Source organism: Phymastichus coffea, unplaced genomic scaffold (assembly GCF_024137745.1).
Source record: "Phymastichus coffea isolate CEN01 unplaced genomic scaffold, Cenicafe_Pcof_1.1 PCOF00138, whole genome shotgun sequence".
Taxonomy (NCBI): domain Eukaryota; kingdom Metazoa; phylum Arthropoda; class Insecta; order Hymenoptera; family Eulophidae; genus Phymastichus; species Phymastichus coffea.
Window position 1 is genome coordinate 59,361 of NW_026706949.1, and position 16,290 is coordinate 75,650.

The 16,290-nt window shown below is 39.7% G+C and overlaps 2 protein-coding genes across 2 annotated transcripts in view; both read right to left on the minus strand.

Annotated features, from left to right (window-relative positions):
* Positions 1-13,124, minus strand: part of LOC131671909 (rap guanine nucleotide exchange factor-like) — a 71,047-nt gene extending 57,923 nt beyond the window's left edge. Inside the window, exon 1 of the mRNA XM_058948702.1 lies at positions 12,923-13,124. The gene's annotated coding sequence lies outside the window, so the exon portion shown is untranslated. The remainder of the gene's footprint in view (positions 1-12,922) is intronic.
* A 505-nt stretch (positions 13,125-13,629) lies between these two features.
* On the minus strand, positions 13,630-16,187 carry LOC131671915 (U4/U6.U5 tri-snRNP-associated protein 2). The gene is made up of 9 exons (XM_058948716.1): positions 16,087-16,187; positions 15,673-15,945; positions 15,413-15,588; positions 15,117-15,342; positions 14,483-14,769; positions 14,273-14,401; positions 14,133-14,194; positions 13,845-14,067; positions 13,630-13,759 (listed from the first exon to the last, which is right to left on the minus strand). Exons 1-9 carry the CDS (start codon positions 16,166-16,168, stop codon positions 13,703-13,705), a joined length of 1,515 nt encoding a protein of 504 aa, XP_058804699.1. The 5' UTR covers positions 16,169-16,187; the 3' UTR covers positions 13,630-13,702.
* Between the last annotated feature and the right edge of the window lie 103 nt (positions 16,188-16,290).

Genomic DNA, 16,290 nt, shown 5'->3' on the forward strand with positions numbered 1-16,290 from the left:
AGCGTTCGTTCGCCCATGTACGTGCGACTCTACTTTTTATTTTTAAGCTGAAGCCTCTTTGTTCGAAGGTTCATGGAGTGTGGACAATGAACTATCGGAGGTCTCTCTGCTGTTCTTTTTTTTAGAATAACGCATATGGTGTTGAGGTTGCATCGATTCAAATTATTCGATACCCATTGCAAAAATTATAATTTTTAATAAATAATAGCTGTTTTATACGAGAAAAAAAAGTGTCATGCAAAGCTGACATAAACATTCGAGTGAGTATACTTATTTGAAATCGAAAACTGGCACGCGTTATTCGGAGATTTTAATTAACTACCTCCGTCGCGCGAATGGCAAATTAATCGAAAGCAATATTGTAAAATCACGCCGAACCAGAATTATATCTAATAGTGCGCACGTTCATCTTAATGAGATAACTACTGAAAAAACTAACCTATAAGCGTAATCCTGAAGTATTTTTATTGAAAAGTTGAATAAACGGTGACAAAATCGAATGAAGAAAAGTTGATGTTAATTAAATGAGGTATGTGCTTGTTCACGTTGAATTTGCATCATGTTCACTTTCAAGGCAAGGAATAGACTAAGACGTGTTCTTTAGAATTCCGATACTCTATTACATACCTAACACAGTATCGGATGATATCATTGGTAACTGTATAGATTTATGTACTGATTTCTATTTTATTGAAGGCATTCATATGTTAACAAAAACATAATGTAACCGAAGCTCAAGCAAAATAATGCAACAGTAAAAAGATCTTTCGAAGGCAACATCGTTGAAAGGCTAGTTTTGAATTAAGATTAATTTGTAAACCAAGATTATGTAGTAATTTTATCATACATACAACAAGTGACGGTTTCTACGACGAAGTGTTTTATTCATATATAAAAATTCGTATTTTACATTACAACAATTAGGAAATGAATATTTCAGAAAATGAACTTTATATTACAAAGTTATGGAGCGAATCATCGAAATTTGGACTAATTTTGCCATATTCGGGTACGTCAATCGAAATGATCACTATTCGACATTCGCCTTGAACAATGTTACATTATAATTCACAGAAGGTTAGCTATCGAAACTTTCGAATTGACTTACGATGGAAACCAATTTCAAATGGCATTTTCATTCGTTATTTAAATGTAGACGAAGACATAACTAAGAAATTTTGTATTAACGTTGATCGTAAATCATTGTCCACTAAAAGTATTAATGTTTGATTATAATATCCATAAATTATAACATTTAGCGATCTACTGTGATTTCAACTGTGCTTTAGAAAAATAGGAAGAGCAGTTCCATGAACAGCGAACTCGTTCAATTAACAATGATGTTTTTTAGTGTAGTTCTCTGTTTAAAAGGTTCAGTTTTAAATGAGTTTTTGATTTTAAGGAATAAAATGTACCATATTGCACAATAGTGCCGTAAACGTTCGAGTGAGGTTGACATTTGTAATCGATCTTCATTCGAAAGTGATTCATCATTCGAATTTTAATCGACTGTTGGTTACGTAAACAAGTTAATAGAAAGCAATATTTCAAAATAATGTGGAATGGGCATTACATTCATCCACATAAAAAATTAACAAAATTAACACATGCACATCTGACAACAATCCTTGACAAATTGGAAAAATTGGATCAAGGGCAATCAAATCTAATCAAAAAGCCGTATTACACAAAGTTACTCGCGATTCGATTTTGCAACTTGCATACATGCTATATTTGTCAGCGTTTTATTAGATACCAATGTCTCACTCGGATATTTTTCTCTACCGCGAGTATATATCGCTTTTTTATTCTTTGTCTATTGCGTCGTTCGCGCGTTCTCTTAATGAAGGCGATAGGCAAAATCTGCTTCCAACGAGCTCGTCGTGATAACACTTGAATAACCCTAAAATCTATGTGATTTTCTTTTCTACTATTTCATGCATTTCAAAAGAATGACGGGGAAATGTCTCATTAGCGCTTGACTAATTGTTTTGATAAGAGTCAATTAATTATCATTAAATGACGAACATATTTTTTCGCTTGACTGTATTTGAAATACATAAGATTGTATCGCAAATAGGAGTTTGAATATGGCTAAGCCGTATAAAAATCACGTTACGTGCACGAGGAAAGGTCAAGCAGATATAGATGGTGGCTGGTCTATTTGGGGTCAGGCTTTTAATTTGCGTCCTGGCTTCAACGTCGTGAGTTATAAGGGAATTTCATTTAGCACGAATTAACGGTAAGAGGAGGTGGCAAAGAAAAGTTGACTTAATATTAATTAATTGGAGGTGTCTGGAATAGCATGTTGGTGAGGATTGTACACGTCGGTGCTGAATGACAAAAAGAACAATTTATTTTCGGCGACTCCCCATTTTCGAGCCACTCTGATATCGGAAACGCGATCAAATCATTGATTATAGACCGCGAGAGATAACGAAGCTTGATTACAGTTGTCCAGTTCCAACATCTATATTTTAGTAAAATAGCAGTCCTTTGTGAAAGAAGCTGGATTTTTCGGAAAATAAAATTGAAATAAATTTAATTTTTGAAGTTTCGTCTGATTTTGATGTCTACTCTTGGATTAAATTTATATTTTAGATCTTTTACATCCCCCCCCCCCCCCAAATAATATTTGTAATAGCGACTTAAATGTCGTCAGTTAATCCAAAAGCTTTCAATTAAAAAAATTTTTTCCCAAATATTCAAAGCTCAAGACTCAGTGCAGCTTATTAAAGCTCTTAAAAAAACAAGATATTTTATCATACATCAGAGATGAAACAAAAAAGAAAAAAAGCTTCATTATAGAAAACTTGAACAAAGCTCAAGATAATTAATGTTGCAAGCCTTTGGCCCAAATGTCAACGAGTAATCCCATCAAGCTGATGAGATAATCGATCGCGTCGTCGATGAAAATCGCTCTATCCTTTCCAAACTGTGCAAAGATCTTTCATTTTTACGCCCTGTCACTCTCTGAATGCAAAGTATCGCTCCTTTGCGTTCATCTAATCCACCGAGTATACTAATTCGATTGGATTCGCTCTCTCTTTCCGTTCGTTTCTTTGTCACGATGCTAAATTAGAAATACGAATGACGGCATGAAGAATTGGATCGGCCTTGTGATTCATCCAAGCCATAAATGTATTGAACCTTTGATCTCGCCTTATCTGAGCAGCGCGGGCACTATCATTATCAGCAGCACGAAACACTTGTAATTAGTTCGAGATCTAATAGCGCATTGATGACTGAATTATGTGCATGCGCTTTGTAAGAGATTGAAATTTTATTTAACTCTCATGTTTCGCTGACATCTTTGATAGAAAAGAGTTTCAGGCTCTCTTCTATGATTGGAATCAGTTAGGGATATGTCGATATATTTCTGCGGGCACAATGCACCCCGCGACGAGAATGCAGCCTGGTTTCGCTCGACGCGGCAAACACTTCTACGAATAGGAATTGTTGCTTGTCTTATTATTTATACTGGTATCGGCCCGTGTAAGATTTAATTGTGCTCGTCGAGTTGCGAGTCGCGGCGAAAGTTCGCGAGCGAGCTCGAATTCTCCTTTGCAAGTCAGACCCACACGTCGCGCGTACAGCTGTCAAATCAGCACGGCGGAGCAAGCCAACACGACGAATAATTGCACATAGTCGCGGCACAGGCGCTTTCGTCGAAATACCGCAAGTGCGTCAAACGCAGAAAGCTCGAAGGCGAAAGCTCGAAGGCAAATGCTCGAGCACGCGTGGAAAGTTCCATCGGCAATTAATATTATTCGCGTCGGCGACGTCTACGAGGCTCTATGAAGGCGAGCGTGTGCGCGCATAAATTGCCGTTGGCTTCCGGTTCCTCTTCCGAGCGAGACTTGCCGTGCCAAGTGTCGAACTGCTTGATTTGCATTTCCCCAGATTTGCTATCTAATTGACGCAACGCGACTGTGCGCCTCTAAACGTGTCCACGGAGATTTTCGAAATCAAAGTAACAAGGGTGGCTCTTTGCTCGTTATACCGACGGGTCGTTCACTTCTTCAGCACGGTGTTTTCCAATTTCCTAATGCGATTGGATGGTTTCATTGTGTATGATCGATCGGCGTCATACTGCTCGCTGGTTATCCGTGACGAGTCAATGTCCGTCGGATGCAAATGTTGCTGTAAATGAAGCGCTTCGATTTTATTGTTTCCAATTGATTATTCAATTTGTATTGATTGGCGCGTTCACGCAAAATACTTTCTCAAGGCAAAATAAATTTATAATTATAGATTTGAGTTCTACCCCATCTTGACTTTTATCTTGCCGACATCACTTTTATGATAATCGAGGTCAGAATAAAAAGTTGACGATACACTTTCCAATCTTATAACCTCGTCGAATCACGAAAAATGACTTGGCAAAAGGAAAAAATAAGAAGACGAGGGCAAGCCCCACCCATTTCCACGCAAACTCAATATGAAGAAAAGCACATTTGAATCTCATCAGACATCCTTCACGGACCCTCTCATATAGTTTGCGCCAAGCTCAACTTGTATACTTTGCAATGCCCTCGGGACGTCATTTAATTCAATGCAATGTTCACATCGAAAAGTGCCATTTCACCGCGGCGTCCAGCTTATCGCTCGAAAAACAAAAAGACCGCTTGGATTGCGCGGACCGTCGTGAAAAAAAGTGAGAAAAGAGAGCATCACCCTTTGCCATCATCAGACACGTAATCATCATTCGCTGCAGCCCCCTCCTCCCTTCCTCTCGCACGAGAAAACCATAGCGTGTAACGAGGTACGGAAGCGATCGCCCGTCAATTTTCCTCCCAAGTCTCTTGTCGCAGCGAAGGCTCGAGGCGTCGAAGAGTGCACGCGGTACATCTATCTGACGCGCGTGCTACGGCGATTTCTTCCAATCAGGAAATTGCCGTGAAATTGCCGAGGAGCCGGCAGCGTCGGCAAGGGATTTCCAGTGTAAAGTTTACTCGTGCGTGAGCGACTGGAGCCCCCCACTTTGCTGATATTGCCCTTTCGTTTGTGTTTTTTTTTCCTTTTCGGCTCGCGGCTACTGGCGGGCGCTTTGATTGGATTTTGATGTCGTCGCGGAATTTCGGAGTCGAGATTGATGATGTATTAATGAGCGTCGTTCGCGGCGGGAAGTGCTTTTGCTTTTGCGTTACGCTTGATGGCCAATTAAACATCGTTCTTGTGCAGTGCCTGACGTCTCGTCGTTAACCAACTATGAAAAGCAACGATCTCTGTGATAAAATCGTCGCACAATACCGTGACTTCGAGATAACCTAGTTCTCACGCAAATTTATCAATTTTCAGCCGTTACTCCATGCTGTTTTTGCACGATAAAAGAGTTATACCTGTAATAGTTGCAGGCACGATCGATCAATTTCCAGGATACCGAAGACAAATCGCGACCCTGTTCTCCAAGTCCGAAAGGGGCAGTAGCAGGACGAGCAGGTGAGCGACGGGTAAGAGCAAGAAGCACTCGAGCCGTATCTCTCGAATTGAATCGGAGAGTATCGCCGGCAGTTATCATTTCCACTCCTGCAGCCGTCGAACTTCATAATTCACCGAACAAAGTTAATCCGAGAAAGGGAAGAAAAATGCTCGTTCTCGTCTCGGCGAAACGTCCATCGAGACGTTGCATCATCGATCGCGCTGCTCTTAAGGGTGTGGCAACGACCGGGAAATGAAAATTGACGCAGGCAAGGGGATAAATTATTCGGTGTCCGAGTCATTGTTCGAAAAAGGAAAAAAGAAAGAACAAAAAGGAGCGGGGAGGTAGATTGGGAAAGGCGGTTTTTTCTTCGCGCTTCGTGGATTTTTCGGGTCTAACTGAGGCGCCGCTGTCTGGCTCATTGTTCCTTTGCATTGTTTCCGAATACAAGGGGCAATTCGAATAATACTCGTCATCTTCTTGGCCCGAAGATGGATGGAAGAGTCTCGCAGATGTTTGTCTCGTAGACCGCGATCGGCCGATTTCTCACTCGAGCCACGCGTTTGAAAATGGCAACGCGCGAAGCGAACTCGTTCAGCGCCTCCATGCGAGCAGTCGCTTACCGTCAGACGCACGCGCCGCACACTGGGCACGACACGATAAAACGCGCGCACGACCGGATGCAAGGGGAAGAGGCGCGCGCGCGCGAGAGAGAGAGAAGGGCATTTTACGCGCGATAGCGAGACTCTTACGAAAGAACATTAAGAGATTCGCTCGCCGCAGGCTCGTCGGGCGGAACGGTTGCGCGAGAGGTGGCTAGCCCGCGCCCATTGTTTTCGGCGCTGCTCCTCTTCGCGCGCCGGCGATAAGAAAATAAGCACGTGCGTCGCGTACGCGCGCGACAGACAAAGGAAACATGCCTTTCGTTTTCTGTTTTTTTCTTTTTTTTTTCTTTATTGCCGCTGCTTCTGAGCACTGGGGTTTTCAGTTTTTGACGTAGACTCTGCAACGGGCGACGATGACTTTATTATTATATAGACTTTTCTGCTCAGCGTGGATATACTTTAACGGCTGACGAGGGCCAGGAGAAGCAGGGTGTACAAGCGCCTTTTGAAAGTTATTACTTTATCATGTGCATAGTTGGGATACTATGAGGTATAAGCGTGAACTGGTTGACTGCTGTCAAAGTTTAAATTGTCCTGCTTAATAATAACCTTAGACAGAAATTCGTTCAAGGTGAGAAGTGATGAATGTTGAATTTTTGAAAAACTCGTGCGAGTGATTTTCTCAATCGTCAATAATTCGGATGAGGCATTTAGAATTCAGGTGTCAAATGCAATTAAATCATTTTATAAATGCATTTACTTAAACAAAAAACAACAAACAATAAAAAATATGCTTAACTAAAATATTTCTTTTTATTTTACTTTTCAAGTATTTTCTGTCTTCCGACTGTCTAAAAAGGTTTTGGCATTCTCAGAAATGCGCACCCTGACTCCAAAGGCAACGTCAGCAATGCAGTTATCTCTCCCACAAAATAAAAGCAAAAGCAAAGAGTCCCGGTGCTTGGCGCAAGACTATCCAAAATCGAGAGACGAAAACGGAAAAGACATTATTATCCGCATTCGCGATTGTCGCGAATTATCATACCAATCGATCGCGAGCCATTAACTCGAAAGAAAAGAAATCACCGAGAGCGCCGTTGAGCGTTACAAAGGTTAGACGGAAGAAGGGGGCATTCGTAATGAGTTTTCGGGAACGTTCAAGGATAAGGATATGCACCTTGCTCGCGGCTCTGCCTTTTTAATAGGCAATTAACGCGCGCGAGGCAGTTGGATGTGTAACGCGGAAAGTGGGATAAATATGCCGCGCGCGCAGACGATGCTTATCTGGACGCGTTCAGCGCAGCGGTGGCGAAGACCGCGGCACAAGATTTTGCGCCTCGACGATTTCGACGATGTCGGGCGCGCGTTTCCGCCTGCTGATTAACAGGCTACGGATGGAGCGCGTTTTGCCGGGCTTTTTCGTACTCGAAGGCGAGCGGTGAAAACGACTCGTTTTGCGTTTCGCAACGACGACGCGCACAGGTATCAACTCTCAACCCTCGCGTCAACTGTGCTTCAAAGAAAACACCGAGCATGTATTTTGCAAACAAACTAGCCTGGCCGCCGGGGCTCGTCACTGCCACGTTGGCGGAAAGCACGCGCGCGCACCCAGCTGCAGTTGGCACTCTATCGCGGGCTCATCCTCGCTGCATTTTCTTTGCGCGAGCCCGGAGGCGTGCACAGACCAAGGGGTCGCACGAGCGAAATAAAGCAGCAGCAACAACGCTACGGCAATTGTCGCGGAGAGGGGAAAGGCGCCGACTCTCGTTCACCTTTCTCGAACGCGAAGAGACCAGACTACGAGGCGCAGAGCGTCTGTTTTCGACAGCGCAATCGCGCTGCACTGCTGAAAGAGAGAGAAAGAGAGGGAGGATTCTTACGCGCGACGTCGTTGGAATTTCTCGTCTGCTTGGTTCGCGCAAGAGGCAGGGGAAAATTTTTCTCCGTCTCTCGCTTGTAAAAACATCGTCGACCGAAGTGCGCTTTATACCGTGTTTCGCGCGCGCATTCACGCGATGAGCCAGTGAATCTGTTGTTAAGAGGAGCCTTAGAATGCAATTCCCCCGCGCTTTCGACGTCGATCAACCTCTCGGAAAATATATGAAGAAAGCACGGGACGAGCAGTCGATTGGCAGCGAGGAAGAGAGGTCACCGGAGAAGAGTCGGCGTAATTAATCGTCTCTACCAATGAAGACCTCCCGGAGAGCGAAGCATAAAAGAAATTCAAAACCGACTTTAGGTATATAATGCACATATAGGCAGTGCGCGGAGCACCTGCCGCTACACTAACCCTATTCTCAGTCCCCTCCTCTCTCCTTCTTCCGGAGTTTCACCAACCGACGACGCAGGATAAAATTCTTCCTTTGCGTGCGTAGCCTTGAGAAGTACGCTCGGCTTTTGTCCTCCATACAAAGGTATTCTTTTTTACATCGCGCCGCCGCGCCAATTAATCATTCAATTAGAGCAGCAGAAATTTCGCTGAAAAATCGACACGACGCAATGTAGCAGTGCTACAGACGAAGCCAAGTCCTCTTCGAATCATACCGTTACACGCCGCAGCTATATGTTCCGATGACTATGGTCATACAAATAGCTTTTAACCGTTGTGACTTGTCATCATTTGCGCGTAGAAAAAAAAAACAAAGAAAAACCAACGTTCGCGAACGTCTCGTCCAGAGCTTACTTACGCAGCTCGTCAAGTTGATTCGATTATTTCCAATCGGAACCACAAAATCATCATCCGATATCAATATGTGCAGCTCGTAATCCCCGGCAATGCAAACTCAATTACGTGCGCTTTTGCGTTAATTCGTCCATTACACAAATCAAACTGATGAATATCCCAAGCAGGCTCGAAAGAATTTATCAGCGATCGCGCATTTTTTACAACTATTATTACAACGGCGAGGCAGTTGAACGACCTCTCGCGCACGTTTTAAAGAGGTGAGAAAAAAAGAGAAAAAAAAAATGGCCAGCGAGAGCGCTTCATTGGAATTTTATCGATATTATAAGCCTGTATCCGAGCCATGGAGCAGCTTGTGTGAAAAGCTTCGCGCGCTTACGAGCCGCCACTGAGGCAAAGCACTGATCGATTTTTATTTCCCGATCGACGCTGCTGCTGCTTTGTACTCATTACAGTTTCAAAGCTTGGCTTTTTATCTTCTCTCTTTTTACTCGACGGCCGAGTTCTTGGATTAGATGAAGCTAATTTATTGGTCGATCAAGGAAGATTAACGTAGTTCGTAAACTCTCATTTTTTTCGTACGGTGTTGTCGAACACAACAAATAGATTTTTCGAGCGCATAAATAATAAAATATATAGTATTCGTTGTTATCTAGCCAACAACATTTATTTGCACTTATTTTATAGCGTTTCGCTGATCAATAAAATTTATTGGCCTCTTTCAGCCATTAATGAGATAAGCTGAAATTTAATAAAATAACTTCCACCGTTATTAAAATTCAAATACTATTTTTTTTTTAGAAAAATACCAGCCGCTCGATCGGGCGTATTATCGATACCGCGAACTTAAAAAACACCACAGCATTTTAGCGGTCATCACATACGAGCAATTTTTTAAAAAATGTCAAGTCTCGTGGATGAGTCAGGGCGCAAGCACGAAAGGAAAAAGTCGTCCCTTGAAAGAAAAAACATAGAAACGGAATACCGAAGTCGGCGCACAAATCGTCGCATCAGTTATAGCGCGCGACGAACATCACAAGCTAAAAGAATCAGAGGACAAGTCGTAAAGCCGTCAGCCACGCGACTCATCTCACTTATCTATCAGTGTCGCGCCGAAAACTGGTTTTCTGTTTTCACTCTGCCGACCATTTTCACTATACCTCTACCGCCACCGTCGGCGCCTTCCTCTCTCCGCGTTAATCTCACGAGTTAAATGCCACTTGGACCTCGGAGGAAAGAAATTCCGGCCCTACGGAAATGCTTTTCGTGGTTGCCTTAAGGAGAAAAAAAATAGGATAGACGACGACTCCTCGGCATTCCTGAATTGTCCGCATGAGCGTTTAGAAAGTTGAAGATTTGTGTTTTTATATTCGGTAGATTGCGAGATCGCACGTGCGCGGTGAACAGCGACAACAGCTTCATCGAAATATTGCGAAGCAATGCGTGTTGCCTTTATAATGACGATGTTAATTCCTCTGAGACATCTTGAATGTTACGCGCTTGAGCGTCTCCAATTCATCACGCGCGCTCATCATCAGAAAGAAAACAACGCAATTCTAATCGACAACGCGTTGCGTATGAAAGAAAGCGCGCACGATAGCGTGCTGTATTTCATCGCGAAAAAAGAACGCAACCAAAAATAGTCATCTCCCACGCACGCGCAGTTTTTCGCGAGGCAGCTTTTTTCCCCCTCCCGGGCTGTCCGTCTGGCCGTGAGAGAAAAAAAAAGCACCGGAGAGCTATATAGCTGCGTGTAATTATTGCGGGAGGGTAGACTTGCGCGAGCGTGACGTTTAGTTGAGAGTTCACGACACAGAAGTGTACGTACGAGATGCAAGCCGTTCCTTTTTAGGGTCGTTCAATGCAGATTTGAATAAAAAATTGTACACGACATACTGAATATTCATTACAATTCTTTGCGCTTTTACGACTAGGGATATTAGTGATGGACTGATTTTAATTAAATAGCGTTTGGTTGAATTGGAATGCGAATTACACGATCGTTAACCGAATTGGTATACTGAAACTTTTATCATTCACTCGAATAATCTTCATACTGGAAATAGAGAATTCTCAGAATCGAACAAATCTGATTATAGACCATGATAAATGTATTGTGATTTTACTTTTTGTTAGCAATATAACGTGGTGCTTACGGTTTATAACATCTGCGAAAAAATTTGATTTCTCAAACATTATGCTTGCAAATTTTGAATTCAGGAAAAATAGTTACAAAACGAATTAAAAAAACTGACCTTTGCCTAGTAATAGGAATTCCCATTATCATTTATTTATACTGCTTCAATAAATCTTATGAAACTAAAAAAAAATGATTTATCCGAATATCCCAGAGAATCTTGACACAAAGACCAGCATCTTAATCATACTTAGTATCGTAAACTCGGTTATTTATATGCTTATTTATATGCAGCTCAAAAGAAACATTCGACTAGTAAAAAAAACCTTTGAGGTACGATACAGTCAAGGTTCGAAGGTCTGCTGTCTTGTAAGATAATGTCGTGAATTACAGACGTTTCATTTGCACTAAAAATCAAATCATCAATCTCTTCCAAGCGCGCTTGATACATTAAAATACACTGCAAGTTGATAACGAGATACAACGAAGTTCTGAGAAAGTATGGCGAAGAATTAATAATGATTTGCTTCGCCATCTGTAAAGCGCAAATGCGTGCTCAAGCATCAATAACAGAGAAAGCAATGATCATCACCTCAACAACGTGTGTATTATTCAGCCGTTAAACTTTAGAAATTGAACGATGATGATTCATTGCTTCTGAACGCGAAAGAAAATCATGGGTTGAATTTAAAATAAAAGGCTAAAAAACCATAATGAAATAGCGACTGTTCGTCTAAAAATGGAGAACTCATTATGCATTCGCGATGAAGTTTTTCTAGTAAGGTATATATACACATTGAATGAACTTTCCAAGAAACACTTTTAATCAACCCTCACAACTTCAGATTGAGAGCTTTTTAAATTACAACTGTACAGTGTGCTATTAATTGATCCTACAATGTACAGTAGTTTTTTTCGGAATAAACGAAAGTACTCTTCAATATTATATCTGTTTAACGTATTTTAAAAACTAAATAGGAGTCATCAAAAACTAAAATAACTTCGTGAACCATCAACATAAAAGCCATCAATTCATCGCAAATCATTGAACTCAACATAAGTAGTCCATTACAAAAACTTCTACACCGTGCACTACCAAGAAATCGCGTCGTATTACGCGAATCAGCAGCAGGTAAGCGCAGCATAGTTTGCGCGAAAAAAATGAAAACGAGAAATTGGTCTTTTCGCAGGATTTCGAGGTGTCGCGTTACTCCGATTCTGAAAAATCTTAATTAATCCGGCTAAAATGGATATACGAGTTTAGCACATGCAATAATACTAGTTTAAGCTTACAGATAGAGGTGTAGAGTATACCACCAACACTCGTTCGTCTGAACGCATTGCACGTAGTGCACTCAGATATAACAGTTAATTAATCAAACCCGAAGCTAGATTTACGGGGTACTGACGAGTTACTCCGTTTTTTTCCTCTCGTTGACAAGTTAGCAAAGTGTATGTTGCGATCGTGTAATTTTTCAGAACTGCTCCGTCTTTCATTACTCGCGCATTACTTTCGAAGTTATCCGGTTTGTGAGAACGACTAATGTTGAATGTCTAAGATTATTATACATTCTTCAAATTTGTTTGAGTTTCAATTCACGTAGTGTTATGAATTCTCGCAAACGAGTGAATGAAATTGGTATCCATGTGTTTTCATTGTTTTGATTAAACAAAAAGTGATAAAGAGTAAAAGTCGATCTATAGACAAGAGTGAAACAGTGAGCAAAAACAAAAGAATTTCTCGAAAAGCATTGAAACTCGCTCTCGCAAAGAAGAGGGAACAGGTTTTCCCTCAGCCGATTGTTTGCAACCTGTTCTCCCTCTCTCATACTGCAGCTACTGTCACCACCGAGCGAGCAGCAACGCGGCGTCGCGTCTCTAACCTCTTGGTTGCCAAGTAAAAAAAAAACAAGAAGCCCCAAAATAAGTATCTTCGCGATGCACATGCAACGGTCGCATGTGCGTGAAGGTTAGCCATACATATCGGCGGACCGTTAAACGCCAGCAGGCAAGTGCGCGACCTTCGCCACACTGTCTTTCTCTCTTTCTCTTGCTTCTTTTCTCGAAAGACTCACCGTTGACGACGACGATGAACACGATTATGTTCTTGTTCTTTTAATATTTCCGAGACTTTTAAATTCTTGCAATATAACACTGTTCACGTTTTCAATTCCTTTTTGAGAATTTTGCACTGCACTATCTTTACGTTTACTATCCGGTTTTTCCTCGATCGTCGCCCCACTAGCTCTTATACAACATACAGTACCGCGCGAACTAAGCAACGCGAGTCGACTGAAGAAAGGCCGCCCGCCGCGCGGAATTCCGAATTTCATAGACGGTTCGTTGGGTTGCCGATAGACGGCGCTTCGGGGAACGCGTGCGCGTTTTCTCGAGTTTTTTAACGTCAGCGTATATGTATATGCATTGTGTATATTATAATGAATTTTACTTAATCTTGAATCTTGAACATTAATTTATTAATAATAAGCATCAATTCAAAAATTAATCGAAATTTATTTTGTTTTAGTGTCTTTAAAATTAGTTGACGCACATGCATGCACAATTTTATTTTTTTATGTATCCTTAATCAAGTGAAAAAAAACTTAATTATTACTAAAAGGCCTAGATCTATAATAATTTTAATAAAATTGAGTTGCTGAATTTTTGGAGTAAAATATTTTCTAAAATCATCTGATTGATCTAAAATCAATCAGATATTCTCTAATATCTGATTTACAGCTGAAATTTTATAGATCTGAAAAATACAAGAAAAATTATCAGTCTGCTTAAAATTAATTTTATTCAAATATTTACAAATTGTAAATCCAGACAATAAACAATTAAGCATTTTCTGGTCATTGAGTTTTTCCATTTTCCCCATCAGTTGTTTCTTCTTTTTTTAATTCATATATCTGGAAACGATAAAAACGGGTTACATCTACATTGCTTCATTACTTAATGAGTCAATATTTTATAAACAACAATTTAAAAACTTACTTGAATATAAGCCTCTGTAAGAGTGATCATCTGCGGCAGTATTTGTGTGACGTGTAGATCTTGAAGTTCATACCACTGTCCAGTAGCTTTGTGTAAAATGTGCACTCTGTAAGTACCATGACTTGGCTCACCATCATGGACGATGTTAGCAATCAAATCATAAGATGTATGAGGGTGCATGGCTTTCACCTCTGGTGTCAAAATATCTCCAAGATCAACATTCCTGTAAAGTAAAAATTAATTAGTTTTGCTTTGAAAAACACTTAACAAAATGGTCATTATACTCACTTAACGGGAAAGTTTACGATTGTTGGATTTTTCTCAACGAAAAATGTATTTTTTGTAAATCTCTAAAAACACATAATATTATTAGTATTACTGAATCTTGAATCAAGAAATTATAATAAGAACTGATGAAATTTTGTTACCTTAATGTACAAAATCAAGAAAGGTGGTAGCTCCCTTATTTCAAACCTTTTCATGAAATTTTCCTTATAAGTTTTGTACTCCTTTTCTGATTGCGAGTTAAATTTACTCAATAGAGTATATAAATTGACCTGTAAAAATAACTCAATTTAATTGATATTGAGTTATGATATTAAATGCTACAAATGATTAATGATTAATGATAATATCACCTGTGGAATTATATTTTCTGCAAACTGATCTTTAAAAAGTGGTGGAGGCGGTAAATCACATGTTAAAAATAGGAAAGGACTTTCTGTTACAGTCTCCTTGTACTCCTCTGTATTTAACAATTCACTTCTCTGTTTTTCCTCCAATTCGAGAGGTGGAATCTTACGCGTATAAATTCGCAAATGTCCTAAGAATGTCTTGTAAATTATACTAGAATCTTTTTTCTTTGTTCCATTCAATGCCATATGAAGTTCATTCAAGAACCAAGATAAAAAATCAATAGGATCGCCTATGAAAACAATAAAATATATATAACAATAAAATACATAGTTTATTTTTCTGTAAGTGTAGAATTTGTGTAATAAATTGACAAAAAGCTTTTGAATTTGATGAATATGAGAAAATATTTTGTTTTCTATATTCTGTGCATGGTGACTTAACTTTATGTACGCTTGAGAAATCGAGCATGATTAAAATCTCACCCCACACACGTCGTATCGAAAAATAAAGTTAGATGTATGCGCGAAAAAGTGATTTCATACTCGTGTTGCCTCCTCATTCTGGCTTAGCTCAGGCACAAACATCTATACAAGATTCAAATCATTTCCTCGCACAATTATCGAAATTTACTATTACCTTGCTCAGTAAATTGGAATTTTTTTTTACTCCATAGTACAACAGCTTGCAACATTTCATGTGGACTAACATGTGCTTTAAAATTACGAGGATTCCACAATTTTCTCATCAATTCCCCAAACCTCTGTACAAGAAGATAATGTGAATCTCCAGGTGGCCTCTTAACTTTAGCATAATTGCTTTCCCTTAAAAAGTAATCTCGCAGTGGAGTGACATGAGATAATGACTGAAAAATTTTATACTTTACATTGAAATTTGTCCTAATTGATTGCATGAAATAAATATTGTATATTTACCTGTAAAATAACATTACAGTAATCATTGGCTTTAATGTTGTTCATACCAACTATACCAGGTGAATACAAGGAACCATCAATAGCCCTTGACATCTTATCATTGTTATCCAACTTTGCAATTTGATTCTTACCAAAGGTCGGATTGAGAACATACTTGATATCATCTAAAGATGAGTCTGTAAATTATCAACATTATTAGAATAATAGATTTTCATTTAAAAATTTAACAGTGCTTGTAAAAAATTAACTGGCATATCTACCTATAATCTGATAGTTATCGGGTAAGCAATAAAACTTTAGTGTCTGCAAATTCAAAAATACATGATGACCCTCTCCAACGCTATGTGTATAAGCGTGAGTATTTGTTCCTCTCCCTTGAAAATACTTGCCACATACTAAACAAGCGTACACATTTATTCTTGAGAGTGACACAGAACATAACTTTTCGAAATCAAAATCCAGAAATTGTCTGTTAATGGTATCTAAATATGGACATAATCTTGGTTCATTTGATTTTGCTTGTTTGGAATTATCTACAAATATAATAAATATCGATAAACATATATTTTTCATTCATACATCCTAACCTCAAAAACAAAAAACTCTTTGAGCACACATAAAATCTCAGTGATGATCAAGATCATTGTTTAAAATATAATGCAAAGATAACGTACCATCTTCGTCACTCGAATAATCTTCAATATGTTTTCGTTTCAAATTGTAATGTACATTATGCCTACCGGTAGCAGCCATCATATAACAAACGTGTAAACAAACTGTGAAACTGTACCTCTATAATGTAAGTGCCGCATACTGACGTCATTTAACGCAGTATCCGTTATCTTGTTGAGTTTGCGCAATTTTAAATCGATGCATTA